Genomic DNA, 20384 nt, shown 5'->3' with positions numbered 1-20384 from the left:
TGAAAGGAAGATCTCCTCATTCTATAATTCTATGTATGAACCCATACAAGTTCTATGCTCAAACCTTAACTAAGCATGTGCAGTATAAACACAAAGCGACATATCAAGAGATCTCTGCATTGAACTATAATTTAAACTACTGCTCAAGTCCCAAAATATTCCCTGAGTGTTGTGTGCATAGAATAGACTCAAAGCAGCATAGGAAAGGCTTTGAAAACCGAACTGACAGGAAACCAGTACTCACAGAAGGTGACACTGAACTTGTGATCTGAACCAAACTAGATTGCCTTCTTAAAACAAAAGATGAACATTCCCTGAAGGCTTTTAACCGGACCCAGAGTCTATGAAACATAATATTCAAAATGTCCAAGATAAAATCCACAATCCAAAAGCAGTAGAAAAATGTGCACAACTCTCAGAGGTAAATATAATCAACAACTGCCAACCCCTAGATGACCAAGATGTTACAATTATCAAAGATTTTAAAGCAACTATCATAACTAGGTAGTAGTTGAACAATTTCTCTCTTAAATACAGTCATGTGCTGTATATATCATGGTGGTCCCCTAAGATAATAATGCTGTATTTTTACTGTACCTTTTCTATATTTAGATACACAAATCTTACCATTGTGTTAGAATTGCCTACTCAGTAACACACTGTACAGATTTATAATCTAGGAGCAATAGGCCATACTATATAGCCTGGGTGTGTAGGAAGCTATACCAGCTAAGTTTGTCTAAGTACACTCTATGTTTGCACAATGACGAAATCACCTAACACAGCATTTCTCAGTATATATCCCCATCATTAAGTGACGCATGACTGTATACGCTATATTCTACAAAACTGCTTGCATTTATTTACCAGAATCCATAAGAATGCTCATACTAGTGTTGTTTGTAATGGCAAAACCTGGAAAACAGAAGGAATAAATTGTCACGTACACACAAAAATATTACCAGTATAGAGCAGTGAAAATAAAAGGACTACGGCTACACGCTTCTACTTGTAACTACCTATGATGAATTTAGAAGCATGGTGTTGAATGAACAATAAATATTACATAAAAATAAACTATCCATATATATTAATAGCTCAACAGTTTATCAAATTAAACATACACGTATAAAAACTAAATTTTTAAAACGAGAATAAACCCCAAATACAGGAGAGTGTTATCTCTGGAAGAAGGTAATGGGATGGAATTATAAAAGACACTGGCAATTTTAACAATACTGGCAACATCTTAGTTCTAAAATTACCAGTTGGTTCCCACGTGTACGGTGCTTACTTATCTGTTACACCTATATATGTATCAAAAATAGCAGTTCTCTAAACGTCATCCCATGTGCATGAAATAACAGGGTTCTCCTTCTTTAGTAAAATAACTTCTCCAAACGAACAACTCACCCCACTTTATTCCCTATCCATACACAACCTTTCCACATCCCCGAACCGATCACAGTCACTTCCGCCTCCACCTCCCTAGCCCCGCCAATCTCAGCGGAAGTACTTTCCTCTTGGGTCATCCTGCCTGTAGGGGGCTCTCCGAGGCTTCTAGTGCCACGAAGGCCTCCTGCCTGGGCTGTCCGTACGGCGCCTGTTAGTTTAGGACTAGAAAAAAAATTGCATTATAACTTTTCAGCCAGGAAATAGTAGCACGGGCATCTTAGTCTAGACAATAATGCTCAAACTCAACTTCTGCTTAGTGCCCTCATTATCAAGCTCTGACGCAGTGGTGGACGCCAATCAGGCGATATGGGGACAGCCCCAAGGCTCCGAAAGTCCCTGGCCCGCTTCCTCCCGTGAAGACGTAGCTGCGGGTGGCGGTGGTGGTGGCGTCCAAGATGTCGACCAAGAATTTCCGAGTCAGCGAAGGGGACTGGATTTGCCCTGACAAAAAGTGAGTTCACGAAGGGTTTCAGAGTGAGGCAGAGTTTATAAGTGGAGGCTTTCTCAGGTCGGTTCGGCATTTTCCGTTTGTACGATCTCCTCCCGTGCGTTAAGCCGAGTTGAGGTGGCGAACCGCCAGCTCCCGGGCGGGAAGAAGGCTCCCGGTCTCCTCACGAGAGAGCTCTTTCGGGGAGCCTTTGTTTTAGATATGTTGCGAGCGTTTCCTCAACATTATATCTCCAAGGTAGCCTCTTTTTTTGGAGCGCCAGATGGCCTACCTTTTTGCCCCCACACCCCACCCCCGCCCCCGCCGGGTTTGAGCGATAAGAAAATCTCCCTGAGGAAATCTCCCCGTGGGTCGGGCCAGCTTGGTGTTGGTTCTCCCCCACGTGACTTTTCTCTGCAGAACTTTATTCTTGTTCACGGAAAGCGTTGGTTTCTCGAACTCGCCCTTTTGCTTCTCATAGTTCATCTTGTTTTGTATTTTTAATCAAACTTTTTCTCCGTACTGTTTTTCCCTTTTTCCGAAGCCTTTTTGGCCTGGGAACTTCCGACTTTTTGTCTTCGTTGACCTTTAGTTTCTCCACAAGAATTGGGCTTTTGGCCCCCACACAGCCGACAGGGAAGAGGCCTATGTTTTTGCCTTGTTGGCCCCGAAGATGCCTGCAGCACGTCCTGGCTATGCTTTTTGACATTTTGCTAAAGCCAGTGTGCTCTGAAATTGTTAGATCTTATTGAAGGGTGCACAAATAGGTGTACCTATTTGGAAATATATGGAAAATAATCTTTTAGTTTTTGCACCTAAGTCACAGATAAAGAGTTAATGATAGCAAAGAGCAAGAGCATACCTGGGTTTAGTTTCAGTTCCGTTACTTGTAGACCATGTGACTGTGAGTAGGTTTTATAACTTTGCCGAAAAATAGGAGTAGAATTGCTTCCTTATAATGAAAACATGAAATAACGTGAATAGTGTGTGTAGAGCAATGAAATGTAGCAAATACGGATTGGGAGCTATTGATAGCAGTTTAATATTAAGATGACCTGGGGAAACTCAAATCTAACTATTGAAAAGAACTAAAGTTGTATGTTATGAATAGTATTGCCCTGAGTGGTAAGACACTATTGAAAACGTTCAAAAGATTTAGAATAACAGCTTCTGAATTTCATATTGTTGATCACCTGTAGAATAATGTGCTTTTGTTTGTGTCCTTAATGACAGCACACACAAATATTTGAGGTAGGATGCTAGGAGAGTGCATTTCATTTCATTTATGAGAATAGATTGTTGTTTCTACAATTTGCATAAATCCAGGAGACATTCAGTGCTTATTGAAGTCATGAGGAATATTTTTTAGGGGGGAAAAACATAGCCTAAAAATTATTTGGAGTATTTCTCTGAGTTTATTGTCATTCCATACTTCACATTTGTATTTCATTCTAATATAGCACCTTAAAAAAAGCTTTTCAAAATTTAAGCATTACAGGTCATTCAGACCATTTAACATGCTTTAACTGATATGCACATGCACTACTAAGGTCATGTGTGAACTCAAAATTTTTTAGTTTTGTCTTGAATACTCCATGTGTTGTTGAGGTTATTGGTCGTTATGTCACTTCTTTCAATTAAGTCTCAGAGGTTTGATAAATACCGTGAAAAACTCAGCTTTCTTATAATTATTGAACATTTTTATATTTTTAATCAGTACCATCTTACCTACTATCTGTAAAAAGAGCATTTCATTAATTTTCTCCCCATTGGTCCACTAATAGAATTATGTGTTTCTTATAATACACATTTTTTATAGTGTCAAATTTTTGCATATGTCTATTGTTTTCTGTACGGAGGGTTACTTTGCCAGTAATTATTGAAGTGGAGTCAAAGCTCATGTTAATTTTGCAAGGGATTTTGTAGTTAACATTGACATTATCGTGACTAAGATAAATTAGAAGTTCTGGATTCCACGTATAAGTGAGGGCACATTAAACTTTAAAATTTTACAAATTTAAAAGGTATCTCTATAAATGCTTTTTATTTCATTTTCAGATGTGGAAATGTAAACTTTGCTAGAAGAACCAGCTGTAATCGATGTGGTCGGGGTAAGTAAGGAGATTCTATTAATATTTTATATATAACATCTTTATTTCTTCAGATTCATACTGCATTATTTTTCTGTTTTCAGAGAAGACAACTGAGGCCAAGATGATGAAAGCTGGGGGCACTGAAATAGGAAAGACACTTGCAGAAAAAAGCCGAGGCCTATTTAGTGCTAATGACTGGCAGTGTAAAACGTATGTGTTTGAAATTATTGTCCACTCTTCCTTTCATTATAATATATCCAACTAGTACTGGATATTTTAAAAAGAGTTAATTTTATGAACTTAGTCACATCGATAAGCCAAGGTAACCTTTTGAATCAAAGGTCTGTTGATTTTTACTCAGTCTGTATCTCATATTTAAGTACAGTATATAAAGAAATTTTAAATTTTTTGTTGTATTTTCAGTGGTAACATTAGTTGTTACTACAATGGATAACAACCAAAAGGAGGAAAGGGTATTTAAAAGTACTTTGTATTATTGAAAAATCCCCAAAATTTTTAGCATCTGTTATATGTGAAATATACCACAAAATTCATTTTGCCTGTTTACAAAGAAATTTTAGAATCATAAGTTGCACTCCATATATAATTACTCCTAATTCTGTGGGCTTCTTAATATTTTTGATTTTCACATTTAGATATAATTCCGTCTTGCTTTTATCTCATCTTTTCTTTATGCAGATGAATCTTATATGTGAAAGAGGACTGATTCAGAAAACAGTCTTATGCAAATTTCTGGTCCTATAGATATTAAATTTTTATTAGAAATTTTTCGAGTAACAGATTAAGTCACTAGATTTGGTATACTGTGGAATTCAGTGCTCAAACTGATTCTTTTAAAAAAATATTTAACGTTATTTAGAGCATATAACCTTATTCTTCTTTGTTTGAGGTGAATTCAGAGACTGAGAAATTTGTGAAGCTTTTAAAGTGATTTTTTTTTTTTTTTCCGTTTTTCTTGGGGGGCAGGGGAAGGCATCAGAATCTCTGTACAGATTGAATATCCCTTCCACAAAATGCTTGCAACCAGAAGTGATTGGGATTCCAGATTTATTCACATTTTGGTTCAGCATCCCTAATCCAAAAACCTTTAATGCTCTTTTGAGTGTCATGTCAGTGGTCATAAAGGATTTTGGAACAATTCAGATTTCAGATTCTCAAAATCCTCAATTTCTCAAAAGTACAAAAGCACTCTTCAAATGGTATAGATTTCCTTCTCTGATTAATAGTTCAGTCTGTCGTTGGAACCCACATTCTATTGTTAGATCAGTGTACATTTTGTTTACATTACCCTTTAGCAAACATTTGATAGTGATTTCATCCTGGTTTTTATTTTAAAATTCTAGACTGTCTAAAAATTCAGTATTTTTTTAATACTGTATTATGGTTTTTTAATTTGACATTTTTCATTTCTGAAGTTGCAGTAATGTGAATTGGGCCAGAAGATCAGAGTGTAACATGTGTAATACTCCAAAGTATGCTAAATTGGAAGAAAGAACAGGTAAGATACAACCACATTTTAACTAAGTGATTTTTTTTAAAGAACTGAAAGTTGCATTGATAATTTTATCACCCTCACATAAGAGCACAGTAATAACTAAGGATTCTGTCTATTCTGCCCTTAATGTTTCTTACTAAGATTGTTTTTCTATTACACACAAAAGTCTTTTGTTTTATAATTTCACAATTTATAAAATACAGTGTTAAGGAGCCCTATCCTAACAATTAGGGACATTTGGATACTTTTAGAAATGCTTCCCCTTCCCCTCCCTTGTTTCTCTCCTATTGGGTAAGATATTGGTTAATAGTAATGATACAGTAATTTATTTTTATTGTTGCAATATCTTTATATGGCAAAAAGGGCAAAGATGCACCCTTTAAAGTGTTCATCTAAAGCTCAGACAGTAATTCTCAACCTTTGCTATGCATTAGAATCATCTGAGAAACTTTAAAAATACAGATTCCAAATCACGGAACTGTATTCTTTGGATCCCAAAAATCTGTAGGTTATTTGGATGGTGTTGGTGATCATTGGCCTGAGTAATAGCTTACCATTGATTTTGTGTGTTGTCAGTGGTGAAACGAGAATATTTACCTACTAGAATATGATTTTCCCAATATTAGCAGTTAGCCCAACCACATTATCTGTATATTTCAAATCTGATTTTATCCCTCAGCTACTCATAAATTACATGATCAAAGTATTCCTTCTATGTATAGTCACCGTGTCAGACCTAGACTTGGTAAACTACTTCCCTGTTTTCTTTTCCTGTCTAACTTTAGACCAGCTTCACAGTATATTTAGTTCCTGGAGATCTCAGGCCCACTCTTGAATCTTTTGGACCTAGCCCTTCCAGACTACAACAGAAATTCTACTCTCTGCGCCCCACCTTTAAGTTTATATTCTTACATATGGGAACATTATAACCTAATGTCCTAGATTCCCCCCAACCCTTTTTCAACCTTCAAATCCCACCTCTTATTCTCAGAAGTGATTTTTGCCTTTGTACTGATTGAGTAGATTGAGGTCTTCTGACAAGGATCTCATTTTTTTCTCTATTCATCTCTCTGAGATTCGCCTCCCACCCCCCCGCTTCTGTTTGTTTATTCTGTCTTTTATAGGTGGTTGTTCTTCCTGGCCACAGAATGTTGGGATTCCTGAAGGCCCAGTCTCTAGGCCCTCTTTTCTCTAGGTATTTTCTTCTAAGCCCAAAGTTTAAGTAACTGCTAGAATGCCATGATACCCAAATTTATGTCTCCAGCTCAGAATTCTGTAACCCATATATCCCGCTGCCTATTCAACATTGCCATATAAATGTCAAACTCATTATATTCAAACTGAATTTGTGATTTTACCCTTGGGATCTGGCCCTCTTCCAGTGATCTCTTTCTCATGATTAGTACCACTTACCATAAATCTGTTACATAAGCCAGAAATCTAGATGCCCTTCTTAGCCTAGATAGCTCTTTCTTGATCTTTCCTACCTCCCAAAAAAGTCTTTTCCACCACCAGCCTAGGCAAAGATGTCATTATGTCTCATGGGAAAATAGCCACCTAGCTGTTCTCTACATATTCTCTTCCTGCCCTGTTGCAAGCAGAGTTTTTGTTTTTTAATTCCAAATCAAAAACTACTTTTGTTTAAAACTCTTTGGGATGTTTTTAGGATAAACTCTAAAATCTTTTAACAGGTTTAAAACTATAATCTCAAAAAGCTTTTTTTCTATTTACATTCTCCTTGACCTATTTCATGACTACTTAAGTTTCACTATCACAAGAGCGATGGTCTAACAAAGTGACCTCACTTTCGTTTACTCATTTTCTTTCCATCATTCTGGTGTCTTGAACCTTTTCCACTTACTTTGCTACAAGTATTTATTTGTCTTTGCTGGTAACAGTTGAAGATGTGAAACAACTTACTCTGTTCTCCAGTTTCTTTTCACTATTTGTAATAAAGGAAATCAGTGCAAGGTTCAGAGGAGCCATCCTAAGCGTAGGACAGTATGTGAATAAAAAAGGGCTTGATTTACTACCTCTGAAAGATTGCTGACTTGTGCGTAATTCCATCAAATTGTTGTTCAGCAATTTACTTAGCCATTCTCCTGTTTTGGGATTTAGGGTTATTTCTATTTTTGTCTGCTTTTTTGTTTTTTTAAACCGTGAAGGATAACTACATAGAAACATTGTGATTTTTATTTTTTTGGATTATTTCTTTAGACTAAATTCTCAGGACTTTAATTGTTCAAAGCATAGAATCACAGAATTTTCAAGTTAGTTAGTATCTTAGCTCTTCCTTTGAAGTGTATTATATTCATGCCCTATTCTTTTTTCATTTCCATTGTCAACAACCCTAATGCAAACACTCATTTTAAACCTTCAGCTTTTTATGTTAAACTGAGGCAATTTTGAAAATATTTTCATTGTAAGACTTACTAAAAACCTACAGAAATTCTTGATTGCTTTGTAAGACCTTTGGTGAAACTCAGATTCTTTAAATGGTAACAGAATAATGGTAACAGAATTGTTGTCTTTTACGTATTCACTGAAAAAATATAGGCCACTACAAGATGTTGGGGATACCTGGGTGAGCAAAATAAACATGTAGAGCCAAAGATTAGTGAAGTCCTTTTTGAGAAAGCTATGCTTAAGCTGAGAAGTGAAAGATGAGTTCTAAGCAAGAGCAAATAGCTTTTGTGAAGGCTCTGAGACTTGATAGAATTTAGTATGTTGGATGAACTAACTGCTCCTTAGTTCTAGAAAACACTTCAGAACTAGGCAGAGGCCATGTAGATCATAGTAAGAAGTTTATTGTTTATTCTTATAATGGGAAACATCTGAAAGAAATTTTAAAACCGAGTAACAATCTAATTTCTTTAAACAGTGTTCTTACTAGTTTGTGAAAAGAATTGGGAGGAGGTGGCAAGAGCAGAAGCAAGAAAAACAGTTTTTACAGTATTACCTGCAGTGTTCTAAACCAGTCCTCTAACTCACATATTACTCCGTGGAAATGATACACTCAAGATTTTTCATGATAGGGAGCTACTGTATTTTCCATGTATAGGGGAAAAGTACTTGAGCTGGATTTGTAATCTCCATGGCCTGTCAGAACATAAAAATAGCTTTGTATTTGCTGTGATTTTCACTTTAAAACCGTTTTACTTATATACCTTTGCAACATTGCCTACATGAGGTATAGTTCACTTTCTAATCTTACTATGTATTTTTTAGCTCTCTGCTTATTTACCGTATCACTTTTTCAGTTGTATCTTATTAAATGTGAATGAAGAACTCTATTGAAAGCCTAAATCTTGATTTTAAATAGGATTGTTTTAATGTTTTTACATGCTTCCACATTACCTCCAATTTAACAAACACTTTTATGCATTAGTGTCCTAGAGAAAACAGCAAGGTTTCATTGAATTTGTGTGGTTTGCTTTTTCTTTTTCCTATGTAAGTTATTTCCCGTCTAGATCCCATGGATTTTGTTTAAAAGTTTTATTTTTCACCTACTTCTAAGTGTTTTGAAGTTTTCACCTGGTACCAAAGTATAATGAAGAAAAGAAACGATGTTATATTACTGTGATTCCCCCTCACCCCCAAAAGTGAAATTTTAAAATGATTTTTTAATGCCCCTGATTGGCAAATTTAAAGTCATAAGTTCTAATTTTTAAGAACTTCAATTTTTTTAATAAATCTATTTAACATTTTGCTGATTTCATGAGGTCTGTAAGTCTGGGAATCACTAGCTTTGTGTGCTGGTACTGTTCTGGAATATGTGACCAGTTAAATTGTGTTACTCTTGATCACATACCTCTTTAATTTTTCTTTTTTTTTTTTCCTTATTTTTTATAGAATGGGGTCTTGCTCTTGCTCAGGCTGGTCTCAAACTCCTGACCTCAAGCAATCCTCCCACCTCAGCCTTCCAGAGTGCGAGGATTACAGACATGAGCCACCATGCCCAGCCTTACTCTTAAATTTTTCAACAGGAGACTTATTCAAACTCTCTCCTCACTTTTTCTAAAACTAGCTTGCTCTCTTTCTTATTCCCATCTCTCTTATGATTACTTCGAAGACCTGTCAATTGAATTGTAAATATTAGTTGTAACATTAGAAAATAATGGCTTCCTAATCTTGACTACTTTTTAATTTGAAAGTTTAGTGACTGTTTCAGAGGACATGAGTGACTTTGAGCTATGTATTTAAAAAACAATTGTATTAAAACCAATTAAACCAAGGCCAAAAGATGGCCTTTCTTGTGTCATTACATTTGCCTATAATTAGGAACTTTCTAAACTTTAGTTAATGGCCCACTATATTTTAGTTCAATAAAATGTCAGTTTTTCAGATTTCAGACTATCTGCAACTGGTAAACAGTGAAATTTGATTCTCGGTTCTTACTGAACCCACTCTTCTCATAAGAATTAGGGCAAACTGTAGAGCTGTAGAAAGTCCTTTTAAAACTTGGTTATAGCGCAGGTTTGAGAAGATAATTTCCACACATACGGTCCATGAATTGCGTAAATCAAATAAGACATTTTGAAATTGAGAAGAGGTTACAATTATAGTCATATGACTTTCCAACTAGGGTATCTAACTTTGTTCTTTTGGTGATTTTTAATAAGGTTTTTTAAAGGTTAGTAATTTATTAGATGGATAGATGACTATTGTTGATTAGAGTTTCTTTTTCTCTGAAGGTGATTTAGGCATAATGTGTTATTCAAATGGATTGTCATAGGACAACAATTTATGCTCTCTTTTAGGATATGGTGGTGGTTTTAATGAAAGAGAAAATGTTGAATATATAGAAAGAGAAGAATCTGATGGTGAATATGATGAGGTAAGTTGTATATTGTTCAGATTGAACATTAATCAGAAAAATATGTTAAAAAATATCTTAAATGCGAAGAAAAATTTTTTAACTATTTCAGTTTTGTAAGTACAATTTGAGTCTTTTACAAGAAGTTACCATTCTGTAGGAAATCATAACTGACTTAAATATATAAAAATAATTTTTTAGAGAATGTTTTACGTTTAATACATTTTCAGGTGACAAATATTTTGAAACTTTTTCTCTAGTTTGGACGTAAAAAGAAAAAATACAGAGGGAAGGCAGTTGGTCCTGCATCTATATTAAAGGAAGTTGAAGATAAAGAATCAGAGGGAGAAGACGAGGATGAGGATGAAGATCTTTCTAAATATAAATTAGATGAGGTATATACAATTTTCCATATCTCACTTCAGTTACACCATGACATGGATGCTTTTGACAGCCTTGGCCCTTTGATGAAGATATATTGTGTGTTTTCATGTATTCTCACAAAGGTTTTGGGCTTTCACTCTGCTGAGTACTGTTTTTGTTCTGGAGATAGAATAGTGACCAAAGCAGAATCACCCTTCTCTTATTAAATTGTAAAGGAGGGAAGATAAAACTAAACAAGATAATTTAGATATCAGTAATGTTACAAAGACAAATGATGTGATAACATAATTAGAAGAGCTACTGTGGTTTCATCAGATAGAGAATTTTCTGAGGAGGGGGGTGAAATTTGAGCTGAAACTTGAATGATATGAAGAAGCCAGCAATAAGACCCTAGGGTGAGAGCACATTCAGGCAGAGAATAGCAAATACAGGTTCCCTAAGCAGGAAACAAACTAATAACCTTTAAAAATCGTACATAGGCTATTGTGGCTAGAATAGGGGGAGAACGAGGTGAGGGGACAGCACCTACTTCGGATCTGGTGATATTCATTCATGGGGCCAGAGTGTAAGTTTTATGGTCTGGCTGTGTAGAAACCAGATTAAGGACACTCGAGTCTTACATAAGAGGCCCTGGAATGCAGCTAAAGAAATTAATATGGGCCCATTGTTAAAGTTTTTATTGCAACAAATGAGATGTATTTATCTGACCTGTGTTTCAGAGCGATGACTGTCAGTATATTGAGATTTTAGAAAGGCAGAATGGATTTCTAGACTTTCGGAGATGAGCTAAGATGTTACTATAATATATTAGAGAAAAAAGGAGCAAAGTTCCTAAGAGTAAGGGTTGTTAGATTCAAGGACTTAAGGAGGTAGAATTGAAAATTCTTGACAACTAATTTGGTGCAATGCATTGTGTGTGACAGAAAAAGAGAAAATGACTATGACTTCTGTGTATGTGTATGTGAACTGGGACAGTTGCCAAGTCTGTTTAGCTGAGATAAGGAATTTAGTAGGTGAAGTTCAGAGTTGGGAATGAACTTTGTGAGATACTACTACTGATACATCCCTATGGAGATGTCCAGTACACAGAACTAGTCATTTTTTTTTAGTAGGTAACTTTAATGCCTAAATGTCTAAATATAATTGAATTTTTGTTAGGATGAGGATGAAGATGATGCTGATCTCTCAAAATATAATCTTGATGCCAGTGAAGAAGAAGATAGTAATAAAAAGAAACCTAATAGACGAAGTCGCTCAAAGTCTCGATCTTCACATTCACGATCTTCATCACGCTCATCCTCCCCCTCAAGTTCAAGGTCTAGGTCCAGGTAAACGGGTACAGGTCAAGGGTAACACCAGTCAAAATGTCAGTATCTAACTTCTTTATTTATAAATTTTATTTTTCTTGATTAAGCTTTTCTTTTTATTTTGAAGATTTAATTCAAGTCACCTTTTAAAAGACTTGTTATCTTAGTGCCATGCAGTTACTGTCCCGTATTTTCAGAAAAGCAAAATCTTAACATAAACTTCCTTAGCCTATTTTAGCATCACGCTTTCTATTAAAGTGGACTTAAAACTTAATTAAATCATTCCATACACTGATATTTAATTATCTAAATAGCTTACATTTAGGAATTTTTAAGTATATGAAGTGAAGATTTATATTTTTCTAGATGTTGAAGGCTAGTATAGAAATTTTCTAGTAATTAATCAGATCATTGCTTGTTAACACAGTGTTTCAGTTATTTACTTGGTATCAGTATTCTGAATAAAGGAGCAAGGTTAGCAATATTAGTTTTGTTGACTTAATGTTGAGATGTCCAGGAATAAATTAGAGGGCTTAGTTGGATATTCTTTTGTTTGGTAATGTAAAATATATAATCTCTAGTTTTAAAGTTAATAAAAATAGAATTTTAGGTGAGTAAAAGTAGTGACTTAAACAATATTCTCATGATAAACCCTGTTAAAGCGATACCATGGACAATGAATTTTGATCATACTTACGGATAAAATATTAGCTAATGAGTACTTAATAATTAGGTATTTTTTAATTGAGCACTATAAAGCTTGGAAGCTTAAAGAAGTGGCTATAAACAGTAATTTTGAGATAAAAATGTAATGATCTTTTTCTCTAGGTTATTAAGGGACAAGATGTGAATAAGATTAATAGATTTCATTTCATTTCTGGTTTTTAGAATTCAAATGGACCATACTTCTTGTGTCATATTTTTTAATAATTACCTAAACCTATGATAGAATTATTATATATTCTTCATTTAATTCTCTAAGCTTTGAGTACAGAGAGAAACATAGGAGTCAAGTATACACATTCCTAACATTTAAGACTTCATACTAACCAGAAACCATGAAAATAAATATTAATAGAAAGTTTTTTGTAAAGGAAAATGATTACTTTATAGAGAAATTCAATATAAATTAACAACATTCCATTTTCCTGGATGTGATAAAGTGATAATGTTCAGTGTTTATAGTTTTACAGTTGAGTGATTTTACAGCCGGTAACTTAATCAAACGTGGAAAGTGATAATGCTAATTATTTTTTTAAATTGCCTTAATTTTTGTTATTAAAACAAACTAGAAGGTTTATTTAATTTAAAATACTGTATTTTGAAAATATATATCTTGTATAGTTACATTTGTATGTGAAAATGAACTTTAATACATATCTTCCTTTCAGTGTTCATATCACAAAGCTCAATTAAGTGGTCCTGGAAAAAAAAATCCTTCCATGTTGTTCCAGGTCCCGTTCAAGAAGTTCTTCCAGTTCGCAGTCAAGATCTCGTTCCAGTTCCAGAGAACGTTCGAGATCTCGTGGGTCGAAATCAAGGTGAATGAGGTAGCATCTCTCTGTAAAGCAGAGAGAAGAAATATTTAAAGGCTGCAGAAGGTGTTGCTGCTTTTTTCCCCTTTATTTTGCTTCTACTTGTCAATTTTATTTTTTAGCATTAGAAAACTAATGCACTTGCCTTGGCTTAATTTTTTCACCATGGAATGTTTCCATTGCCAGCAGTGTGCCAAGACATTCCCATGATTGAGTTAAAGTGGCTATTTTGCATTATGCAGGGTTTGTTATGTGGTGCTAAGATGTGATAAATAGGAAGGAATATGAAGCTAAGTCTTGTCACCACATCTCTAGTATATTAAGATTATGTTTGCAATAGTAGTTTGAATAAAATTTGATATGTAAATAAAAAGTTTACTCCATTATTAAAAAGAAGAAAAACTCTATCTCAAAGGAGGTTTTGCTTTTGCAAGGAAGTTGTTTCAATACTTACAGAAACAAATTTGCTATTTATATCAGATAAAGTTTCTGGGGAATGTTATGCACATATTTTCATTCCCAGTTCTACACAAAGTATTACAAACAGTATTCCTAGAAAAACCCCCCTCTTAAAACTAAATCAAGAAGTATGGTTGGTTAGGTCAGGTGTAGTGCTTAGTCCTTAGTAATAAACTTTGTAAAGTTTCAGGTTACACATTTAGTTAGACCTGTGGAGGGACTCATAATTTGTAAAGATGCTCTCTTGCAGAGTTTTTTGGTAATTAGTCAAAATATGTTGCCTTTGTTTTTAAGCTAATTTATGATGATCTACTAAAGGCATCTAACATAAATAAGAAAACAACTAAAATTCCACTTGTGTGGAAATTCACACTAAAGTTTAATAATGGTTCTTTTGATAATTACATACTGGTTGATTTGAGCCAAATCTAGCATTAGAGAGCAACTGCAGTATAAATCACATTAAGGAAGGAAGAATGATATGCATACTTGTGTTAAGCTAATACAAAATAGAGAGCAAATGTGTTTATCATCATTTAGTATCAGTATTTTAGTCCTTTTAGTGCTTTTTAGATAAAAATCCTTAAGTTCTGATATTCCCTTTGGGAACCACTATAATTAAGGTTTACAGAACAGCCTCATACTCTTCCCACACATTTTTTCATTGCTTATAACTTTCCAAAGAATTCTCTTTTTGGGCTTTCTGGTTTTATTTTAAACCCAAAGGTGAATTTTTTGGGAAGTTTGAGCTAAATTCCTCCTTCAACCAAAATACATAAATGAAGAAAAAAATTACACTGAAACATTTACATATTTCCTTCTACCTGAAGCATGTGAATGTCAACACTTCATACTTCATGAATAGTGGTTCTTCATAAGAATGAGTATTGTAAATATATATTGTTTTAAATTTACTCATTTTATTTTTCTTTGAATATTTAGCAACTTAATACAGTTTCCGGTTGGGTTTTTTTGGGTTTTTTTTTTTTTTTTTTTTGGTTTCTGTCCCATATGCCCAGTTTTTCTGTAACAGCTTAACTGAGTTGCATAATTCCATAAGGAAAATTGTTTATTTTCCTCAGAATTGTAAATAAGATACATATTTTCTCCCCAAATGAAAGGATGCATTTTCTAATCATAAAGTCATGCAAATGCAGTTACCTATTGTTTTTTATTATTTATGTATACTTCAAAAAGCCTTAAATTAAACCAAAAAAATTTAAATTCTATTTTAATACAGTAAGCTGGTTTTTAATTACAAGTGATGAGCACTTATCTTACAATTTTAAAAAGAGATGAAATTAAAATAATTAAATAGAATGTTTTCATGGTTGATCCTGAAGTCTTCTGTTGAGTAAGCAGTAAGTATTCCTTAAAAAATTTTCATAGTTGTTTTAAATCCTGTTTGTTTATTTTTGGGGCTATCTGATAACTGAACATTTTTTCTCATTTCTTCTTTTAATGAAATGTTTGATTTGTTTCTCAATCAATGAAGATCCAGCTCCAGGTCCCACAGGGGCTCTTCTTCCCCACGAAAAAGATCTTATTCAAGTTCATCATCTTCTCCTGAGAGGAACAGAAAGAGAAGTCGTTCTAGATCTTCTTCATCTGGTGATCGCAAAAAAAGACGAACAAGATCACGGTCACCCGAAAGGTTTGGGTTTCTGTAGAAATAAGAATGGGTGTTCTTAAGTGTGTTTAATAGATAAACTAAACTTCGTGGTCAAGGGTTAGCTTTTTATTATCTCCTTTGTTCCAACTTTAAATTATACTTTTCAACTTTGAACTTCAAAAAACAGATTACTTTGTTTAACTCTTTGTACTTTGATCAGGTTGTTTAGTGTAGTTACAGATCAAACCATTCTTTGATCATTTTATGTTTAAATTTTTATTTCCATATATAGTTACTATAGCCAACTCTCGGTTATTTCTGTCTTTTAAGATTGCAATTCATAACGTATATTTTGAAGTAATTTTATAGCTTGATTTTTATATTTATACTATTTCAAATTATAAATCATAGGAATTCTAGGGCATCTAATAAAAAATTAACTTTGAGATCACTGGAAATCTGTTCTCATTTAAATATGTGTAAATGCATTTCCATAGCAAATTATTTCATACCCTTTATCTATAAGGACATTATTCCTTGTAGCCAATACATTTTTCATACTGCAGTCCAAATTTTTTTTTTTTTTTTTTTTTTGAGAAAGACCTTTACTAGGTTACTTTATCTATATTGACATTTTTAAAAATTTAAAAAGTGCAGCAACAGGCTAATTACTCACTTTCATTAACTTTCTTGGTTCTTAATGTGTAGTTGTATAGTCATCTGAATGGCTTCATTTGTAATCTTTGCAAATTTTCCATATCCTATTAGCTTGTGAAAATAAAGATTATGTAAAGTCTGATAATTGCTTGGTTCAGTGGTAGGATTATCTCATGATTCCTACTTGTACAGAATGATTAGTTTTGCTTCTTCACATTTTGAAGTTTAGATACTAAGATTACACACATTTATCTTGTTTCTGTGCATTTGTTTCTTTGTAAGAAAATTACTCTGTATTTGAGTGAAATTCATTCCGTTGCTTTCTTACCACTTCTGCAAATTTTTATCTTAGCCACATATAATCCCCCTAGTTTGTTGTCATCTAAACTTAATGAACATGTTCTCTATTCCATAAGCCAGGTGATTGGTGAAAACACTAAACAACCCTGAGCCCAGGGCCAACCCCTACGGAACACCACTACTTTACCCAGGTTGATATTGACTTATTCATATTAGCTGCATGAATATAACCCTATAGCTAATTGTACGATCATCTTGTGTGACCTAGATTTCCAAAACTTAATTATTTATGAATATATTTTCTCATACACAGAAGCTTTGCTGTTTCTGTTTTATGTATAGATTTATTACACTTTCTACAGTGTATCACAGAAATTGGTTTAGTCACACTTCCATTACCAAGTTTATATGACTTTGTTGTATATTATCTGTACTTTTATATTTTTGCAGGCTTTTCTTCATTGTCTTAAATAATTGAGAGGTGGCTATATTTTGAAATGAGAAGATATTTTTAAATTGTAGAGAGTTTTAAGTTACACTTATACCATTTAATGGGCTCATATCCAAAGTCTAAACACTAGATAATTTTATGTGTGTAAATTTGTATCTTAGTTTTTAATTACTTATTTTGCTAGCATCAAGGTATTTAATTTTTTATATTTTCACAGTCTTATAAATGAATGCTGAAGTTTAGCTCTAGCTTACTAGGTTGCCTGCTTTTTCTGTTATGTCTTACAGGCACCACAGGTCATCTTCTGGATCGTCTCATTCTGGTTCCCGTTCAAGTTCAAAAAAGAAATAATGTATTAAAATTTACATTAAAAAAAAATCCAGTACAGTGCATGAAGCATATTTTTAAAGAAGTTGGTGTCATACTTGGTCAGAAGTGCTAAATCTGCTAGTAGAGGTGCATGCCTTTCATTGCTTTTCAGAACAATACAGCTGTGTTTATTTGTAAAGTTAAAAGTAAATAGCATTTTAAGCCATAATGTCCCAGAATAGATGCTCTATTTATCATTTATTATTTACAGCCAGTTGTTTCATTCATCAACCATCTCAGCTGTAACAAAGTACTTTGTTTCCTAATTTAAACTCTTGTTTTTCTCATTTCTAAATATATCCTGTCTATTGACTAAAACAGGATTACCAAGGCTTGTCCAAACTGGGCATGGATGCAAGACTGATAAACTTGTTGGAAACAACCTTTTTATGTTAATCTGGTAAAATAAGTCTACCTGTTTATGTTGTTAACACGTGTTAAAGTTATTCTTACCAAAAAAGGTCAAACTGAGTTTAAACAGCTAATTGGAAACTTCTTTATTTTTAAATTCCCTATGCTAAAGGGTGCCTTAGAATCATTGTCTCTCTTTTATCCAGCTGTACTTTTTTGCACCACCACATTTAATGCAAAAAAATCTTGTGAATTGCTGAAGGAGAAAATGTCATTTTCCTTTCTGACACATAATTTGGGGCAAGAAAGAAAGCCTAACATTTCATCTCTTCGTTACTGGTATGGTTGCCTGAGAAGAGAAACATCTTATTTCAAAATGTTTATCAATATTTTAAGAAGCTTTGTGTGATATCCTTTAAAATCCAGTTATCAAATATGATAGGGTAAAAAGGCTAAATCACAGTTAATGAGAAAATGTAAGAAAGTTTTTGAATTATATTTCTCTTTTGATGAAAAGACAACACAGACATTGTGAATTTAAGTGAACATCTGCCTCTAGATGATTTGCTATAAACACATTGCATAAAATTTTCTTCTGAATAACAAATGAATGCTTATTTCTATTTAATGTAAGCAAAAATCATTATTTTTTCCTATTCACTTGAAATAATTTATGGCTTAAAATGCTTTCAGAGTTTGTTTTATTTTTCAAAATTAAAATCTGGTCACTGAACTCCATTTTGTTTTCTGGTTTAAAAACAAAAAGGTTTCTCTTAACAGTATCTTCAGTGACAATGCAAGGTAAGTATATTAAGGGAAATCGACAATTGTGCTTGTGGGCTTTTTGTTATGGGGTATTGATTTCTTTTTCTTGTTCTTTTCCCTCAACATTGTCAGCTGCAATTTAAATAAAAATTAAAACATTTTAAGGTGGTTAATAGACAGACCAAACAAAATTATATTTGTTTTTTATTTTAAAGTGTGTTTTCTCTTCAACTGATCTAAAGATGAAAGCAAATATCTTATGTAGAAATATTTTGATAATATTTTTACAATAAGCTTTCTCGTGTTTTTTATGTCTTAATTTTTTTGCTGCGTTTACTGTAGGTTGCACAAGAACTTTTACTCTCTTGTAATTGTGCCTCAGACTTTTTGAAAGTCCACCTGCTAAGTTGCCCAGATGATCCTCTAGATTATACATGTTACCATTGGTTTATTCTTGTGTTTTCTGTATTTAAAATTTTGGCTGTACTAAGCAAATGCAAGGTTATAAATTTAGCTAATAGTAGTTTACAGACAATTCAGATGATTATGATTTCATTTGGTTTAACTAAGCTGTACTAGTTCATTTCGTAAGGAAATGATACTGTAGACAAATGTAAATAAAGCCTGTGAGTCAAGCATCAAGTGGTGTTTATTAGAAATAAACTAGAGATTTTTAAGCTCTGATCTAATGTTCATTTTTAAGCTAATTACAGTTTTGTTACTTTTGACTGTTCATTTTTTTAAGCTCTTTATATTCTCTTACCCTTTATATATGAGTGCTTAGTTTAAAACATTCCAGAGCCATAGTCGCTGCAGCCTTGGGTACTCAGAATTGTTAGTTATGACTTTCTGAAATAGAGAGCTCCCAAGTTAGTTGAATACTGCCTGCCAGAACATCACATACCTATTTCTATGCCACATGGTGACATAGCATATCACAGTGCCTTTGCTGAATTACTCTTAAACTGTCACTCTGTAGCACTCAACAACAGTCCGTTTAACTGCTAAGTTTTCTTATGTTTCTGTTTGGAATAAACAATATTGAATGGTATTTGGTAATGTCTAAGTTTAGAGCAAGGTCTAAATACAAGACCATATCTAGGCCCAATTACTAGGGTAAATGAGGTCTTTGTTTACCATCTCATCTCCCATTCTTGCTATCTGGTGTCCATAGCTAGTGTTGTAGATACTGGTAAGAAGGTAGGGAATTTCTGTACTCTGCCCCCTATTTTTGATGTAAATGTGAAATGTTTTTCAAATAGAAATACCCTCACATTTTTCCTGACCTGGAAATTATATTATTTTATTTCTGAAAAATAGAGTGAACAGTTTTAATTAACAGTTCAATATATGTAAAACAAGTGATTTACAGGCATTATCTAATTCTTGCAGTCCTGTTGGGTATATGCTATTGCATATCTGCTGTTTTACCAAAAGGAAGGTTACTATACAAGGAAATTAAAAATCTGCCCAAAGAAGCCACAGGAGTAGCTAAGTGGGGATTCACCCCCAAGTGTGAAAGCAAATTTCAGTATTAGGTCTGATTAAAAAACCAAATAACCTCTTTGAGAAAATACATGTGAAATCATTAAGCCACATGGTCAGATGTTCTTTAGTGATTTCGTGGAGAAAGTATAATTGCAGTCATTTATCGATAGGTAGCTAGACAGACCGACACTATTTTGAAATAACTTTAGAATTACAGAAAAGTCGCAAAGATTGTATGGTGGTGTATGCCCTTACCCAGTTTCCACTATCATTAACATCTTACATTATCATGTATATTTGTCAAAACTAAAAAACCAATGTTGGTATATTACTATTAATTACATTCTAGATTTTATTTGAATTTTACCTTTTTTTTAAATTAATCTGTTTGTGGATCCT

General features: G+C 33.5%; 1 protein-coding gene across 2 annotated transcripts; it reads left to right on the top strand.

The window, feature by feature from the left end:
- The first annotated feature begins 1810 nt into the window (after positions 1–1810).
- ZRANB2 (zinc finger RANBP2-type containing 2) lies at positions 1811–19181 on the top strand. Of its 2 annotated transcripts, XM_069480147.1 has the most exons (11): positions 1811–1906; positions 3941–3993; positions 4077–4185; positions 5412–5494; positions 10252–10328; positions 10568–10702; positions 11850–12019; positions 13453–13539; positions 15488–15646; positions 16678–16752; positions 17300–19181. In XM_069480147.1, exons 1-10 carry the CDS (start codon positions 1851–1853, stop codon positions 16709–16711), a joined length of 963 nt encoding a protein of 320 aa, XP_069336248.1. In that variant the 5' UTR covers positions 1811–1850; the 3' UTR covers positions 16712–16752; positions 17300–19181. The 2 variants fall into 2 exon arrangements, with proteins under 2 accessions (XP_069336248.1, XP_069336247.1); XM_069480146.1 differs by lacking the exon at positions 16678–16752.
- Positions 19182–20384: the final 1203 nt, after the last annotated feature.

This window comes from Eulemur rufifrons, chromosome 8, assembly GCF_041146395.1.
Source record: "Eulemur rufifrons isolate Redbay chromosome 8, OSU_ERuf_1, whole genome shotgun sequence".
In the NCBI taxonomy this organism is placed as follows: domain Eukaryota; kingdom Metazoa; phylum Chordata; class Mammalia; order Primates; family Lemuridae; genus Eulemur; species Eulemur rufifrons.
Note: the sequence above shows the minus strand (reverse complement) of the source record. Positions and strands in the feature narration are given on the sequence as shown.